General features: G+C 41.8%; 1 protein-coding gene across 1 annotated transcript in view; it reads left to right on the top strand.

Annotated features, from left to right (window-relative positions):
* LOC117350184 (SLAM family member 8-like) overlaps positions 1–9,484 on the top strand; it is a 43,030-nt gene extending 33,546 nt beyond the window's left edge. Inside the window, exons 5-6 of the mRNA XM_033924265.1 lie at positions 1,433–1,521; positions 9,023–9,484. Of these exons, the coding sequence (XP_033780156.1) occupies positions 1,433–1,521; positions 9,023–9,139 (206 nt within the window). The 3' untranslated portion in view covers positions 9,140–9,484. The remainder of the gene's footprint in view (positions 1–1,432; positions 1,522–9,022) is intronic.
* The last annotated feature ends 6,695 nt before the right edge of the window (positions 9,485–16,179 follow it).

The following is a 16,179-nucleotide window of genomic DNA, read 5'->3' as shown; positions in this document are numbered from 1 at the left end:
GGCTTTTGATTCTTGTGGCAGTGTTTGGGCTGCTGAGTCATGTGAGGCAATCACCGACCACACTGGTGAGTCAGCGGCTCCTCACAGCCCCTGCAGAAGTTGGAAAGCAGAACATGAGGGGAAAGACGAACATTACATGATGTTAGCATGACCTGCAGAAAATGCAAGCATCTTTCAGATATAGAACCGAAAGGTCATCACACTGAAATTGATGTGTTGATGTCACTTCCCAGTACTCACATACCAGGCCATTCTTCAGGACTGGGGTGATCACTGAGGGAATCAAATCAAACAATTCAGGATCTAAGTAACCATAAAGTTTTACAAAATAAAGTAAATTACCATCCTAAAAATTGTCATATTAAAAATGGGAGCAAAAAAGGATCTCCGCCACCAAAAGTCACAGATATTAGTATTTCATCTGCTGAGCCGTATTGGTTCCAGGCCGTTCTTCAGGAGTGAGGTGATCACGGAGGGACCCCACCCCCAGAATCCATGAAAAGGCAGCACTGAGTGTGCAGAGCCTGAGCAATGGTGAAGTTGGCAGTATTCAGGACCCCTGAGTACCCCCTTAAAAAATCCCCTGTCACTACCCTATGTGTAAGTAGGAACTGCCAAAGTCTGAAACTTCTGATACTGGATATTGTGAAAGGGAATGGGAGAAATGCTTTTAATTCCCCAGAGAAGTACAAGAACTTATTTAAAGAACAGAGTTGAAAGTTGGTCAAGATTGTATCCATTTTTGAGGAGTCACCCTAATAAATATGCACTCCCAGAGGCTTCTTATGGCCCAAAGGTCGCCTCACATGAATGTTGAAGACAGAGAGCTCTGATTTCTAAGGGGTTGGCAATATGCAATCCTCCACCCTCTCCTCCACTATGACTCCCACTCCAACCAGATCCTATCTCAAGAGATGGCGCTATCATCAGTTGCGTAGTGAGGGGCATCCAGCACAGCGCCCTCTTCTCCACCCCCTGCCCCTTCCCTTTCCCTGTACCTCTTTAACTTTCCTGGTGGGAACAGCATCACAAACTTGCGTCGGCTCTCCCTCCAATGTCACTTCAGCGCAGGACCCAGAAGTGATGTCAGAGAGAGAGCCAACGCTGGCGCAAGCAGCAGGTTGGAGTTGCTGCTTGCATCAGCAAAAAACTAGAGATATGGGGGGGGAGGTGAAGGCACGCATATTGCGGGGGGGGGGGGGGGGCAGAGAGGAAGACGGGTGCCAGTGCCCGGGACGAACCACACCTTCCCTTACTATGCCACTGGCTATCATTCCACATTGTAAATAAAAGTGAACCACATCAAATCCAGATCCAACTCACTTTGATGCAGCCACTGGTGACCATGGGCAGAGGTCACGTCTGACTGTCCCTAGTATCCAGTTGCCTCCAGGAGTGAGATGCTGATATACATTTCTTTTCCTCCTATAAGGTTCTGCTCCTAGAAGACAAATACCGGAAGGTTCCTCAGCGGTTGAGTATGCTGAGATACAGAGGATATCTCCAGAAGAAAATGATCCGGTAAGATTCTGTTTTCCTGTATGTTATGTCTTCTAACCCCATGGAAAGACCACTGGTCTGGTGTAAACATAGCAGCGTAGAAACTGACCACTGACTTGGTCTGTTCACTCACTCCAAATGTTAACCTTCTGCTCAGTTTGCAGCGGCGGAGAAGAAAGCAAATAGAATTGTTAGGAAAGGAACGGAAAACAAAATTTAGAATAATACCTCAAATACTGTGTGTAAAATTGAGCAGTGGATGGGAGAACAAGGTTTGAAATTAAATGTAGATAAAACTGAAATAATGTTGGTAGGAAAGCCGGATCATCAGTTATTGATGATGTTCTTTCGGTACATGAGTCGATGACCATCTTAGGTGTAAGGCTTGATTCTGGCCTAACAATGAAGTTGCAAGTACAAGTTTGCTTTGCACAAATGCATTTGTTACACCGATTTAAAGCCAATGTCAACGCCATATGATTTCCGTCCTGTAGTCCAGGCTATGGTTTTGTTGAGACTTGATTACTGCAATGCCCTTTACCTTGGCATAACAAAAGCAAGATGTAGAGCATTGCAGGTCATCCAAAATGCAGCAGCAGGATTGATGGGATGGTCTAAATAGGATCACATTGCACTGGTTGCCAGTTGCCTTCAGAGTACAGTATAAAGCAGTAATGATTTGTCATCAATTATTATATGGAAACATTCCCGAATTGTTTAAAAATAATATACTTAGTTACACACCAAAAAGATCATTACGTTCTGAGAATTTGGCTTCACTGAAGACGACTGTGAATCCAAGGCTTATTGAGACAGGTTGTGCACGGGTTAAGATATGGAACTCTTTGGTGGGTCAATTACGGAATTGTCGCGAAAGGGGTATGTTTAGAAAATTATTAAAGACGCAGCTATTTATAGATGCCTTTCTCTAGAAATAATTTTCTTGTCTGGTAAAGCTGATGAACTTGTTATTATGCAAAGTTATGGTATTATTTTGTGCTCATGATTTTTAAGCTTTGTATGTTGATTTTATTATGTTTTTTGTTTTAAAACTATGTAAACCGTTTAGTTATAAACGGTATAGACATTTTTAAAATAAAAAATCAATAAATATAGCGGAATTGGAAAAGGTACAGAGAAGGGCGACGAAAATGATAGAAATATGATGACAGATAAAGGCCAAATGGCCCATCCAGTCTGCCCCCCCTTCCTTCCCTTTTTATCTTTGGTTCCAGCAGCCATAAAGTAGCTGCTCGTGTCGACTTCGGCACTCTCTGACGTCACTTTCAGGACCTGCGCCAAGGAAGTAACAAAGATATGGAAGGGAAGGGGTGCCACACAGCAGGGTGGACAGGGAAGAGGGCGGGAGAGGGGCACCCGCTTATCCTCGCTACGCCACTGTATAGAGGTCTGTCCCTGTGACAACGGCTAAGGGAGAACATGATAGAGGTCTATCAAATACTGAGCGAAGTGGAAAGGGTAGATGTGAATCACTTGTTTACACTTTCCAAAAATATTAAGACTAGGAGCCATGCAATGAAGCTACTGTGTAGTAGATTTAAAACAAACTGGAGAAAATATTTCTTCACTCAACATGTAATTAAACTCTAGAATTCATTGCCAGAGAATGTGGTGAAAGCAGTTTGCTTAGCAGGGTTTAAAAAAGGTTTGAATATCCTAAAAGAAAAGTCCATAAGCCATTATTTTAAGATGGATTTTGGAGTAGAGAATGACACGGGGATAAATTTTTCCCCATCCCTGCAGGAACTCATTTTCCTGTCCTGTCCCAGTGAGTTCTTTTCCTGTCCCTGCCCCATTTCTGCAAGCTCTGTCCTCATCTTCACAAGCCTCAAACTCTTTAAAATCATACCTGTTCGAAGTTTGTGCAGTTAAGGCAGAGCTTACAGGAATGGGACAGGGACAATGACAAAACTCGCAGGGATGAGACGGGGAAATTGAGTTTCTGCGGGGACGGTGAAAAATTATCCCCATGTCATTCTCTGGAGGATCCACTGCTTTTTTCTAGGACAGGCAGCATAGAATCTGTTTTACTCTTTAGGGATCTTGCCAGCTACTTGTGACCTGAATTGGCACTTTTGGAAACAGGATATTGGACTTGATGGACTTTTGGGTCTGTCCCAGTATGGCAATGTTTGTTTTTATGTTTTAAGTCTGGGGGGCAGGAATCTATTAGACCTGGAAATGCAGGAGGCAGAAGAGGGGAGAAACCAGGGATCGTAGCCAACTCCTCCCATTCCCCATCTAACCCCGAAGCTAGAACTATACCCCTGATCATCTCATTTTGCTTCTGGCAGCAAAACAGTCAAAAATGCTAGAAACTCCCCAACCCTGAGATGTCAGCTCTTCTGAGCAGGGACCATCTATTGAATGTTAAATGTACTGCGCTTTCTATGCTATGGAAATGATTAATAGTAGTAGTAGTAGTAGTCGAAGACAGGAACCAAGGAACACAGGAATCACCGACGTCTTGACTATCAGTTAATGACCCAATGCTGGCCCAACCCAGAAGCAGAGCTTATAAACCCTTGTGGTCTGGGCTGGACCCAGCAAGGGCCAATGAAAGGATGACAGACAGGATTAGAAACAAGAAGCACACCCATCCCAGAAAACCCCCACAAAGGATGGGGACACAGCTCCTCCAACAGGCAGGGAGGCTCATGCCCAGCACTGGTTAACCTAGGCTACCTGCCAGCTTAGATAGAATCTGTGTCTTTCCCCAGTCCCTTCTTCCAGCCAATGGCCACTCCTAGGAAAGAAATGGGCGGGTGGGGGGCAGGAAGCTTCTGGGGTAAAATAAGACAGAAAAATCCCACTCTTCAAAGCATAGGGTATGAAACCTGCTTGGTGAGCCCAATGCAGATGTTGGCAAAGCAAAAACTGCAATGTGTGGAGACCGATGTTACATCCTGTACTAGTTCCTTCTCCTTAGGCAGGTGCCAGCTGTCTCTGGTTAATTTTCAATCTTCTAGTGCAGGTTTGTAATCTATCTCTGAAAACAGGTGTGATCCCAGAGGATTGGAAGATAGCTAATATTACGCCCATCTTTTTTTTTTTTTTTTATTCTTTATTCATTTTTGCATATTACAACAAGTGTATTAGATAAAATCATATGAACTTATAAATACACACTTGATTAACTCTCATATAACACATTAAATATAACATTTCATTACATATTTATATTCTAATATCTTGAATATTATGTATTACACATGATATCTGAACAATTATTATTAAATAGAAACCCTCCCATCCCATCCCCTCCCGTAACAGTATTTCATACAATACAGTGAGACTATTAACATATTCATATGCGTTATGAGATAAATAAAAATAATACCCACCCTTTTCCATTCTATCAAATATCTTACCTTGGGAAACTGTTATCATTCATTACAAAAGTCTGTTAATGGTCTCCATATTTTCTGAAATTTACCAAAATATCCTTTTTGTTTTGCTATTGTACGTTCCATTTTATATATATGGCCTACAGAATTCCACCAAAAGTTATAATTTAATCTGTCATAATTTTTCCAATTGTATGTTATTTGTTGAATTGCTACTCCAGTCAAAATAAATAAAAGTTTGTTGTTATTTGACGAAATTTGACTTCTTGCTCTCATAGTTGTGCCAAATAAAATAGTATCATATGTCAAGGCTACCGGATTTTCCAACATCCTATTTATTTGAGGCCAAATTGACTTCCAAAACAATAATATGAATGGACAATAGAATAAAAGATGATCTAATGTCCCAACTTCAAGATGACAGTGCCAACATCTATTAAACCTAGAGCTATCTAATTTTTGTAAACAAACAGGGGTCCAAAAAGCTCTATGCAAAAGAAAAAACCATGTTTGTCTCATAGATGCTAATACTGTACATCTTAACCTCCAAGACCAAAGTCGTGGCCATTGAGATGCATTAATTTGATGCTTAATCTCAATGCTCCAAATGTCCCTAAGACCATTTTTTGTTTTTTTATTTACAAATCCAGATAATAATTTATACCACTGTGCGGCCTGATGTCCCATAGAATCCATCTGAAAGCATAAGAATTTCAGGCTATGATAATTATTAAGATTTTTCCATTCAGGGAACCCTACCTGAATAGCCTGCTTCAATTGCAACCATCTAAAATATTGCGATTTATGAAGACCAAATTTATGTTGCAATTGTGAAAACTCAAGCAGCTTACCTTTATTTATTACATCCTCCAAAGTACGGATTCTTGCCAACATCCAATGCTTCCAGATGATTTTAAAACCGCCAACTTTACGCCCATCTTTAAAAAAGAATCAAGAGGTAACCCGGGGAACTACAGATCGGTAAGTCTGACTTCGGTTCCGAGGAAGATGGTGGAAGCGCTGATAAAAGACAGTATCGATGAGCATCTAGAAAGGAATAAACTGATGAAAACAAGCCAACATGGCTTCTGCAAGGGAAGATCGTGCCTAACGAACTTATTGCACTTCTTCGAAGGAAGGAATAAACAAACGGATGGACAAAGGGGACCCCATAGACATTGTATACTTAGATTTCCAAAAAGCCTTTGACAAGGTACCCCATGAACGCCTACTATGGAAACTGAAGAACCATGGGGTGGAAGGAGACGTACATAGATGGATCAAAAATTGGTTGGCGGGTAGAAAGCAAAGGGTGGGAATGAAGGGCCACTACTCGGACTGGAGGAGGGTCAAGAGTGGTGTTCCGCAGGGATCGGTATTCGGACTGCTGCTGTTCAATGTATTTATAAATGATCTAGAAACAGGGATGAAGTGCGAAGTAATAAAATTTGCAGACGACATCAAACTATTTAGTGGAGTTGGGACTAAAGGGGACTGTGAGGATTTACAAAGGGACCTGAACAAACTAGAAGAGTGGGTGATGAGATGGCAGATGAAGTTTAATGTAGAGAAATGTAAAGTCTTGCATGTAGGAAACAGAAACCCGAAGTACAGTTATATGATGGGAGGGCTGGTAATGGGTGAAAGTACCCTAGAAAAGGACTTGGGGGTAATAGTGGACAAGACAATGAAGCCGTCGGCACAGTGCGCAGCGGCCTCTAAGAAGGCGAATAGGATGCTAGGTATTATCAAGAAAGGTTTTAGATGGTTGCAACTGAAGCAGGCCATTCAGGTGGGGTTCCATGAATGGAAAAATTTAATAATCAATATAGTTTGGAATTCTTATGCTTTCAGGTGGACTTCCTGGGACATCAGGCTGCACAATGGTATAAATTGATAGCTGAATTTATAAATAAGAAACCAAAAACTGGGACATTTGGAGTATTGAGATTAAGCATCAAATTTCTGTATCTCAATGGCCACAAATCTGGACTTGGAGGTTGAGATGTACAATGTCGGCATCTATGAGACAAACTTGTTTTTTTCTATTACATAGAGCATTATGGACCCCTGTTCGGTTACAAAAACATGGAATGCTGCTACTATTTGAGTTTTGCCAGGTACTTGTGACTTGGATTGGCCTCCACGAACAGGATGCTAGGCCAGATGGACCATTGGTCTGACCCAGTAAGGCTATTCTTATGTTCTTAGGATGTGCAACCAGAGACTGAGAAAAGATGATTAGAAAAATAAAATCAGCAGACAATAAAGGTAGAAAAAATTTTTATTTTATTTTCAATTTAGTGCTTGAACTGTGTCAGTTTTGAGAATTTACATCTGCGGTCTCTATTTTGCATCATTCAGGAAGAAGTGCATTTGTTTCGATTTCTCTGACATCTTAGGGTTTCGTTTGTGTGTACTGTCTTGGGACTTTTAGTTTGTTGGGTTTATCTTTGTTCTGCATATGTTATCAAGGCCAGGTGTTCTGATAGGAATGAAGGTTGAGAAACGTAATTGGTAGGAAGATATTTGGCTACTCCTTCAGCCTTTTGGACCCAGAATAGCCCTCACTTAAAAATTAGCGAAGACCACTATGCTAGCTCATCTCGGCTAGAAAAACCTCTATCGGATTAAAAGGGTTCCTTTGTCTATAGAATCAGGTCATGGAACACGGCCAAGGATCGGTTCAATGCCCTTATAAGGCCTACCAAGCCTTTAGTCATTCAAAGAATTACTTGTTGAATTTGGAAAGTGCATTGCTCTCTAGTTTAATGCGAGGAATCATTTGCTAAGTTATAGTGTGCTGTATGAGCAATGTCTCTGCGTTTCTAAATCAATTGCTGGGGAGGGGGGAAGGAATGAAGAAAAAAAACCCAAAAACCCAGCATTAGAAAGAACACCCATAAACAAAGTAAGCTGAGAAAGGGCAATTTTAAAGCTTACTGCTATGCTTCTGATATGTTGTTTGCAGCAAGGATACAGATCTGTGAAATTAGATGTGACAACAATACGAAATTGCTTTACTACAATACGTAGATAAGACGTTAACATGTTGGCTTGAAAGGTCATCACCCCGAACAGCTGCAAAGACCGATATTATTCTGTTCGCCAATGCCATCACTTACCAAATTTAGGCCTCTTTTTACAAAGCGGCGCATGCTCCAAATCCCATTCAGTCCATATTGGCATTGGAGCATTTACCAAGTCGGCCCCCGCTATTGGGCTTCATAAAAGAGGCCCTTAAGTATTTGGCAGTATGGATTAGAGAATGACATGGTGACAAAATTCATCACCGTTCCCATCCCCGTGGATAACCACGGGAAACTGTCTCCATGTCAATTGATGTTTACAGAACAAATCTCAGATGTAATCAAAAGAGGCCCTCTTACATTAAGATTATTGCATGCAATAACACACTTCTTTATGAAAAAGTACTTCATAGTTTGATTCATGCAATAATTATGTCTAAATTAGACTATTGTAATGTAGTGCATGCAAGATATTCAAATGTGAAAATTAAAGGATTGCAAATTATTCCAAATTCAATGCTCAGATTGTTGGGAAACTATGAGAAGTTTGATCACGCTACCCCTCTTTATTTAAAGTATCATTGGTTACCAATGAAATATAGAATTCATTGCATTGACTTTAACACGAAAGTTTTGCGATCTCTACAGGACTTTAGATTGACTGTTCCACGAGTACAAAGATCTAAGACCCTCTTTTATTAAAGCACGATACAGGTTTCTACTGCGACCTGGGGCGCTAAATGCTCCGCCATTCATTGGAATTCTATGAGCGTCAGAGCATTTATCACTTCGGACCGTGGTAGAAATCTCTACTTTGGCTTAGTAAAAGGTAGTTTCTACTAGAATAAAGCATTCTTTTGTTTAGTCCTCGCTTTGTGGAATAATCTCCCCCCGGTTTGAGGGGTGAAGTAAATTTGAGTACATTTTAAATACTGTTAAAAACGTATTTTTTCTCACAAGTATTTAATATAGAACCAGGGGACAAGACAAGAATACGTAAGCAGGGCTAGGCTTTGCTGTCCATTACTGGACTTCTTAAGGCTGATTTTAGAATGTAACAAACATTTAGGATGGAAAGTTCACAATTTGTGCTCATTACCCTTGAGTGTTTTTTCTTCTTCTCAGAATAATGCAAACCTCAAGACCAATCCCTTGGCACTTAAGCCCCAGCCACCAAATGAACAGACTGTCTACGATGTTGTCAGGTATGTCCCAGAGGAGAGGTCCAAAGAGGTCATCTAGAGGAGATGGTTGAGCAACAAGGGCGGGGAAAGGCAAATCCACCAATCGGAGAGATCCAAACCTTGCCAGGGGTCTCGTGCACTGGACAGTTACTGGAAACCCAAAGCTGGGCCTCCAGCTGCCTTCCTGCAAGATGTTTACAGTCCGCTAACAATTCATATCAGGTCTCATGAACCTCTACTAACCACTCCAATCCAGAGTTGCAGTTATCCAGCTCACATTAGAGACTGCTAATGTTCTTTGCCTAGGCTGGGGTGAATCAAGTCCCCTGATGCATAAGGACTTTAGTTACACAAATGTACAGCTCCAGAATATTTCAATAAATATTGGTGTATATATCCTGTATACCTGACCTTATGTTATTTACCAGGAAACCCAGACATGTTCTCTTTTTAGAGGATTGTCTGGGCGCCTGAAAGGATTTCCAAAACCCAGCAGTTTGCCCAAGTTTTGGAAAGCCTGAGCTCGCAGGCCGTGTCTGGAAGCCTTGATGATGCGCAAAGGCTTCCAAATGTGGCCTTCCAGCTCATGTGGGAGTGGGGCTGAGGGGGAATAGGGTGGAATGGGGAGGGGCCTGGCGTCCTCTTTTTTCCAAAGAGGAAATCTGGCAACCCTATTTATATTAAGCCTTTGCATCAATCCTGATACTTTTTCATATTGTTGTTTGTCTGCATTGGTAAATTCATCTGTAATACAGAGCTGCCAAGTTACCCAGTTCTGGGAGGGACATTTTTCGGTAAGCCTGGATTTCAAGCAACCCCTGCTCTGTTCCATTTTAAGACCTACAATCGGTGCTGGCCTAACCACAAGAGAGTCGCCGAGGCATGAAAAAGCAGCTACAGTCAAAGCAAAACAATATATCCCTACAGCCGCACAAACTTAAAGGTCCATACAACAAAGTGTGTCTTGTGGGGCAGACTGGATGGACCATGTATCTGCCATCATTTAAGTCCTAAAAGACTGAATGAGTTAATAAATGTAGGCTTGGAAGAAAGCCTGCTTGTAATGGATTCAGAATGTTTGCTTAAAAAGCTTTTATATGTCCAGATGGAGGTAATTGACAAATGGATTAGTCCAATAAAATGGTGGGCAGGGCAGCTTCCGCAATTAGTTGGTCTCTCCTTCCTGACTTTCTGATTCAGATTTTCAGAGTCTGTCTATAGGGTCCCAAAGAGAGGTTTATTTTTTCCTGGATCCACACAGTTGCAGTTTCCATCCCCTTAATAGCATGTTTGTTATGCATCTGTTCTGCATCCAGTCCAAACCAAAATTTTACGACTCGCCAGGAGGGGGTCACATGAGTTTTAAGGGATCCACTTCTAGGAAAATATGTGCCCATTTGGGGCTTGTAAGGTCTACTGAGGCAATAAAAACTCACCTCTTCCCCTGATCCTCTATGAGAGTGCGTCAATCCAAATTCCCCGGACCTTCTGACAAAAGCCTCTGACTCTCCACTGTCTCAAATCTCAAACGCTGATGTGCTTCGTCCTGTGAGTGACCATGCCGTGTTTTGTCATCCAATGTTCTACCACACTCTTGTCATATATATATATAAGAACATAATAATAATAATAATAATATCATATTTACCATCCTCTATGTCTTCTGTGCTATGAGCTCTCATGCCATGTTTACCACCCAATGCTTGCCGTTCCATGTCTTCCCATGCTGTGTTTTGTCATGCGCACTTGTCTTACCATTTTTGCCAAGTTGTGTCATACTCTTTTAGTCATGCTTTGTAATACTGTGTTTGCCGTGCTATGTTTTGCCAAACTATGTCTCACCATACCATGTTTTGCCATATTATATTTTTACCCCCGCCAATAGCTTGAGATTAGAAATTCCATCCTTAGTAGCTGTGAAACTTTACTAGCAATGGTAAATCAATTCTATCGGTTCAGGGCCCAGTATTGTGGCAATTGGCAATGCTTTGTCAATTGAGGAAAAGAGTGTTGTTCGAGGGTGCTTTCGGTAACAACTACGTGTCAGTCTGAGTTTCTTAATTCTGTATCAGCCTAGTGATTGCACTTTGGGGTTTTGCTTTTTTTTGAGTGACTTTGTTAAGTGTTTTATTACATTTTTTGTGCTTTGTTGTTATTGAATTATTTGTTTGTCTTTCAATAATTCTGTATGTTTTTGTAGATAGGCGGGTTACAAATAATTTTTAAATAAATACAGCTTTGTTAACTTAGCATGGCAGCTATTGTCTGACAAAAATGGCAAATCAATCTTTTACCTGAAAGTGTGGCACAGCCTCAGGACAAACAGGGAAAAATGCTTCACGCAAACTGGGAGAACGGTATAGAAAATTGAAAAAATTAATCAAAGTGGTTTACATATATATAGATACTTATTTTGTACCTGGAGCAATGGCGGATTAAGTGAGTTGACCAGGGTCACAAGGAGCAGTGTGGGATTTGAACCCATAACCTCAGGGTGCTGAGGCTGTAGCTTTGACCACTGCACCCCCCCCCCCCCCTACTTCTAAATCTAATTTGGTTTTCCACTTCTCAGCAAGACCAGAGTTCAGACTTTGGCACTCAAAGGCAAGACCAGCCAGTAGGCTACAGAAAGCAGATTTAGAAGGAGGATGCCACAGCTCTGCCCCTTTGCAGAGGACCTTAAGCAGGAACAGCCTCTTTGTTGGCACTTTTAGAATTTGGTGTCTTACCTAGGCAATTGCCTGGGTCTTAATCCAGGCCTGTTTAAACCCTTGGGTCCTTAAGTACAGATGGGAAAGCAAAAGTTCCCAGCTCTGAACATTGGCTGTCTGACATCTGTTACAGAGATTAGGTTTGATAAAGAAAAATATATATAAAACTCTCTGAAATGAAGGGACTTTCCAGATGGAAATGAGTGAAATTTGTAAATCCCCTCATTCCCTCTCCAGGGTAATGGGAATCCCATGTCTGGTAAACTTACCTATACAGGGAGTCTTTGTACTAATTTGCCTTTTGTTCAGTCTTTTCAAGCTACACAATGAGGTAAGTTCACACTGAGGGCCCCTGTGGCACCTTTCTGGGAAGCAGGGGTCCCCCTCCAAAGTCATGAGAAATGAGAGGGGAATAGACTTAGTAGATAGAGACAGTTTGTTCATCCTCTCCAAGGCAGAGAGAACGAGAGGGAACTCTCTAAAGTTAAAAGGGGATAGATTCTGTACAAATGTAAGGAAGTTCTTCTTCACCCAGAGAGTGGTGGAGAACTGGAACGCTCTTCCGGAGGCTGTTATAGGGGAAAACACCATCCAGGGACTCAAGACAAAGTAGATAAAAGACAGGTTGTTCACCCTCTCCAAGGTAGAGAGAACGAGAGGGCACTCTCTAAAGTTAAAAGGGGATAGATTTTGTACAAACGTAAGGAAGTTCTTCTTCACCCAGAGAGCGGTAAAAAACTGGAATGCTCTTCCAGAGTCTGTCATAGGGGAAACACCCTCCAGGGATTCAAGACATAGTTAGACAAGTTCCTGCTGAACCAGAACGTACGTAGGTGAGGCTGGACTCATTTAGAGAACTGGTCTTTGACCTGAAGGCTGCTGCGGGAGCGGATGACTGACCCAGCAGCGGCAATTCTTATGTTCCCCCTCCCAAAGATATGCAACAGTGTACAGTATACCGCCAGACCTCTATGTATTTAGGAGGTTTACAATAAAACATGATAGAACCATCCAAAAGATATAAACAAGATGGAGTTGATCCAGAGGAAAACTACTAAAATGGTCGGTGGTCTTCATGAGAAGGCACGGGAACAAACCTACAGAGCTCAAACTTTCTGCTTTGTTTATTATCTTTTCCTCACCCAGGAGGGCTCTCTCCTGTTATCTCTCTGCTTTGGTAAATAAATGTACCTGTTTGCTTCTGAGGACACCATTAGAGATTGATTGCATAGCTACTGTCTGCCCACAACCCTGTTGCCTGGTAATAGCCAGTTAATTGCCCTCCAACCCAGCCCGCTGATTAACCCTTTCCCTTTCTCTGTTTGTCTGTCTTGCCTGTTTAGATTGTAAGCTCTTTCGAGCAGGGTCTGGTAACGCTATAAAAATAATTAATAGGAGTAGTTGTAAGTGCCGGATATGGGGTGGGGGGGGGGAGTGGCAGCATCTATTTTTCATATTTCTTTGTCAAGAGCATTTGTTAAGCAAATATTCAACTGCTATTTTCCACTGATGTGGAAAAAATACTCCAGTCAACAACAGGGCTGACAAACTCGTATTTGTATGAATTAATATAGTATATATTATTCAATGCAGAAGCCATGCAGAGGGGGTCAGAAAAATCCTTCAAAAACAGGTGGGGATGGGGGATATTTTTCCAGATCAGATTGCTTTCTTAATTCATTAATTTATTTGGGCCTCTGATTTTTTTCCTGCTGCAGCTCAAGGTAGGTTACATTCAGGTACAGCAGGTATTAATAACCAGGATACTGAAAGGAACTTCACAACCGCAAAGCTTAATCCATTAACTGGGTGATCATACGCAGACATGCACCTTAAACAAATGACATACTCTAAGCAGCAAGCTTCAGCTTATTCAGGTATCTCGAACGTCATAATGCATTTATTCACCTGTTTATCAATTAATAGTGGTATAGAACGTAAGAATTGCTATCTCCGGATCAGTTTGCACTAAACAATTATTATGTTCCTTGTTCAATTCAATTCATATCTTCAAATTAAAAAATAAAATCCATTCTCATATGCTGGGAAACACCTGTCTTTATGTACAAAGATAAAAAGGTACCAGGAACCATCAACCATAAAGCTGATAGGCTTCCATTCACTAAACTGCCATCTGCTTTTCTTTAAACAAGGCAAAATTGTGGCACACGTAGACAAACATGATTTAATGAGACAGAGTCAGCATGGGTTCAGCAAAGGGAGATCTTGCCTCACCAATTTGCTTGACTTCTTTGAACGTGTGATTAAACGTGGATAAAGGCGAGTGGTTGATGTAGTGTATCTAGATTTTCAGAAAACTTTTGACAAAGTTGCTCATGAGAAGCTCCTGAGAAAATTAAATTGTTCAAAGTTGTAGATTGTGAAAAGCTGCAGGCAGAGCTTAAGAAATTGGCAGACTGGTTGTCCAAGTGGCAGATGAAATTTAATGTGGACAAATGCAGTGATGCACATTGGGAAGAATAACCTGATGCTGGGGTTCACCTTGGGGGTTAGCACCCAAGAAAAAGATCTGGCGTTTTAAAGAAGTTGGGAGCAGGAGCAAAGCCCAGACCCTCCAACGATCCAAAATGACAGGCCTTCCCTCCATGGTGCAACATATGATGCATGGGGAGGGGTGTAAGGCCCTGATTGGCTCAGATGCCTAAGTCCCTTCCCCCCTTGGGGCTGAGGAAAAATGGGGGGCACATAGCCCTGGATGCTAACCTTCCTTGCTATGCCACTGGATTTGAAGGGTTACCTTCAAAAGCTAATTAAAAAATGCAATAAGTAAGCCCAATAAAAAAGGTATCATTTCTTTTATATTTTGATTTATTTCTATATATAATCTTTTAAAAGCAGGCTAACTCAACTGCCACGCCATTTTATTCAGCTCTGAGCTCGTGACTTCTACTGTCTGAGACCCATATATGACAAGACAATTTAAGATGGGTTGGAGAGGGTTCAACAACAACCCCAGAAATTAGAACATGAGGAGAGTGCCAGGTGGACTTCTATGGTCTGTGTTCCAGAAATGACAAAAAAGGCCAGGATCAAATTTTTTACCATATTCATCGTTTATTTAATCATGGATTGACTATTGGGCAGACTGGATGGACTGTTCAGATCTTTATCTACCATCATAAGAACATAAGAATAGCCTTACTGGGTCAGACCAATGGTCTGTCAAGCCCAGTAGCCCGTTCTCATGGTGGCCAGTCCAGGTCACTAGTACCTGGCCAAATCCCAAAGAGTAGCAACATTCCATGCTACCGATCCAGGGCAAGCAGTGGCTTCCCCCATGTCTTTCTCAATAACAGACTATGGACTTTTCCTCCAGTAATTTATCCAAATCTTTCTTAAAACCAGCTACGCTATCTGCTTTTACCACATACTGGGTCTTCAATATATGTAGATTTATTTCATGCATATTCGGTTGTGGATATCCTGCAAACCCAACAGTCTGGGGAGGGGGATCGCCTGGGCAGGTTTGGGAAGACACACCTAAAAGAGAGATAGCAGAGAGACTCTTTTCTTGCCAGCCAATCACAAGTCAGTTTTAATTTTCTGCAACTTTCCATTCTAAGCAAGAGACTGACCCATCTAATTATAGGCAACCCCTAAACCACAAGTGTCAAACTCAAATCCAAATCCAGCCTGCCTGGTTGTTTTATGCGGCCTGCGGTCCGATGCCCCCAGTGTTACCTTGTGGCCGGCTCCCTCCTCCTCACAGCCATAGTGTGCACAGAACCGCGTGCAACGGCTCCTCGCTCGTCCCACACCTCATCCAGAAGGCTTCTGGTTCGGGTGCAGGACGCATGAGAAGCCACTGCACACGGCTCCGTGCACACTACTGCTGTGAGGAGGAGGGAATCAGCTACAAGGTAATACTGGGGGGCATCGGACCGTGGCCCGCATAAAATAGCCAAATTGGAGCCGACCAGAAGGTTAGACACCCGCCAGAGGGAGGCACAGCATGGAGGGAGGGAGACAACAAACGGGGGAATGATTTTATTTTCAAGTTAGTGTTTGAATTGTGTCCATTTTGAGCATTTTAATCTGCTCTCTATCTTTTCTACTGCTCAGGAAGAAATACATTTGTTTCTTTTTCTCGGGGGGTTGTACTGCATGCAGAATCTTGAATCTTTAGGGTGTTTAAAAAAATATATTAGTACTTTTAGTTTTTGGTCCCGTATTTGTATAGAGGTTATCTGTGTTCTGGTAGGAATGAATGTTGAGAAGCATACAGTGAGTTTTGTGTAGTTTAATGTTGTGGTTAACCATTACCATTATGTGTTAATAAGATTATATTGTGTGTGTATATATGAAAAATGAATGGAAAAAAATGGTGTTATAATTAGTATTATTATGGGGACGGGGTCTGGCCCTC

The sequence above is a fragment of the Geotrypetes seraphini genome, chromosome 16, assembly GCF_902459505.1.
Source record: "Geotrypetes seraphini chromosome 16, aGeoSer1.1, whole genome shotgun sequence".
NCBI classification, from domain to species: Eukaryota; Metazoa; Chordata; class Amphibia; order Gymnophiona; family Dermophiidae; genus Geotrypetes; species Geotrypetes seraphini.
The sequence above is the reverse complement of the archived record's forward strand: the minus strand, read 5'-3'. Positions and strand labels throughout refer to the sequence as shown.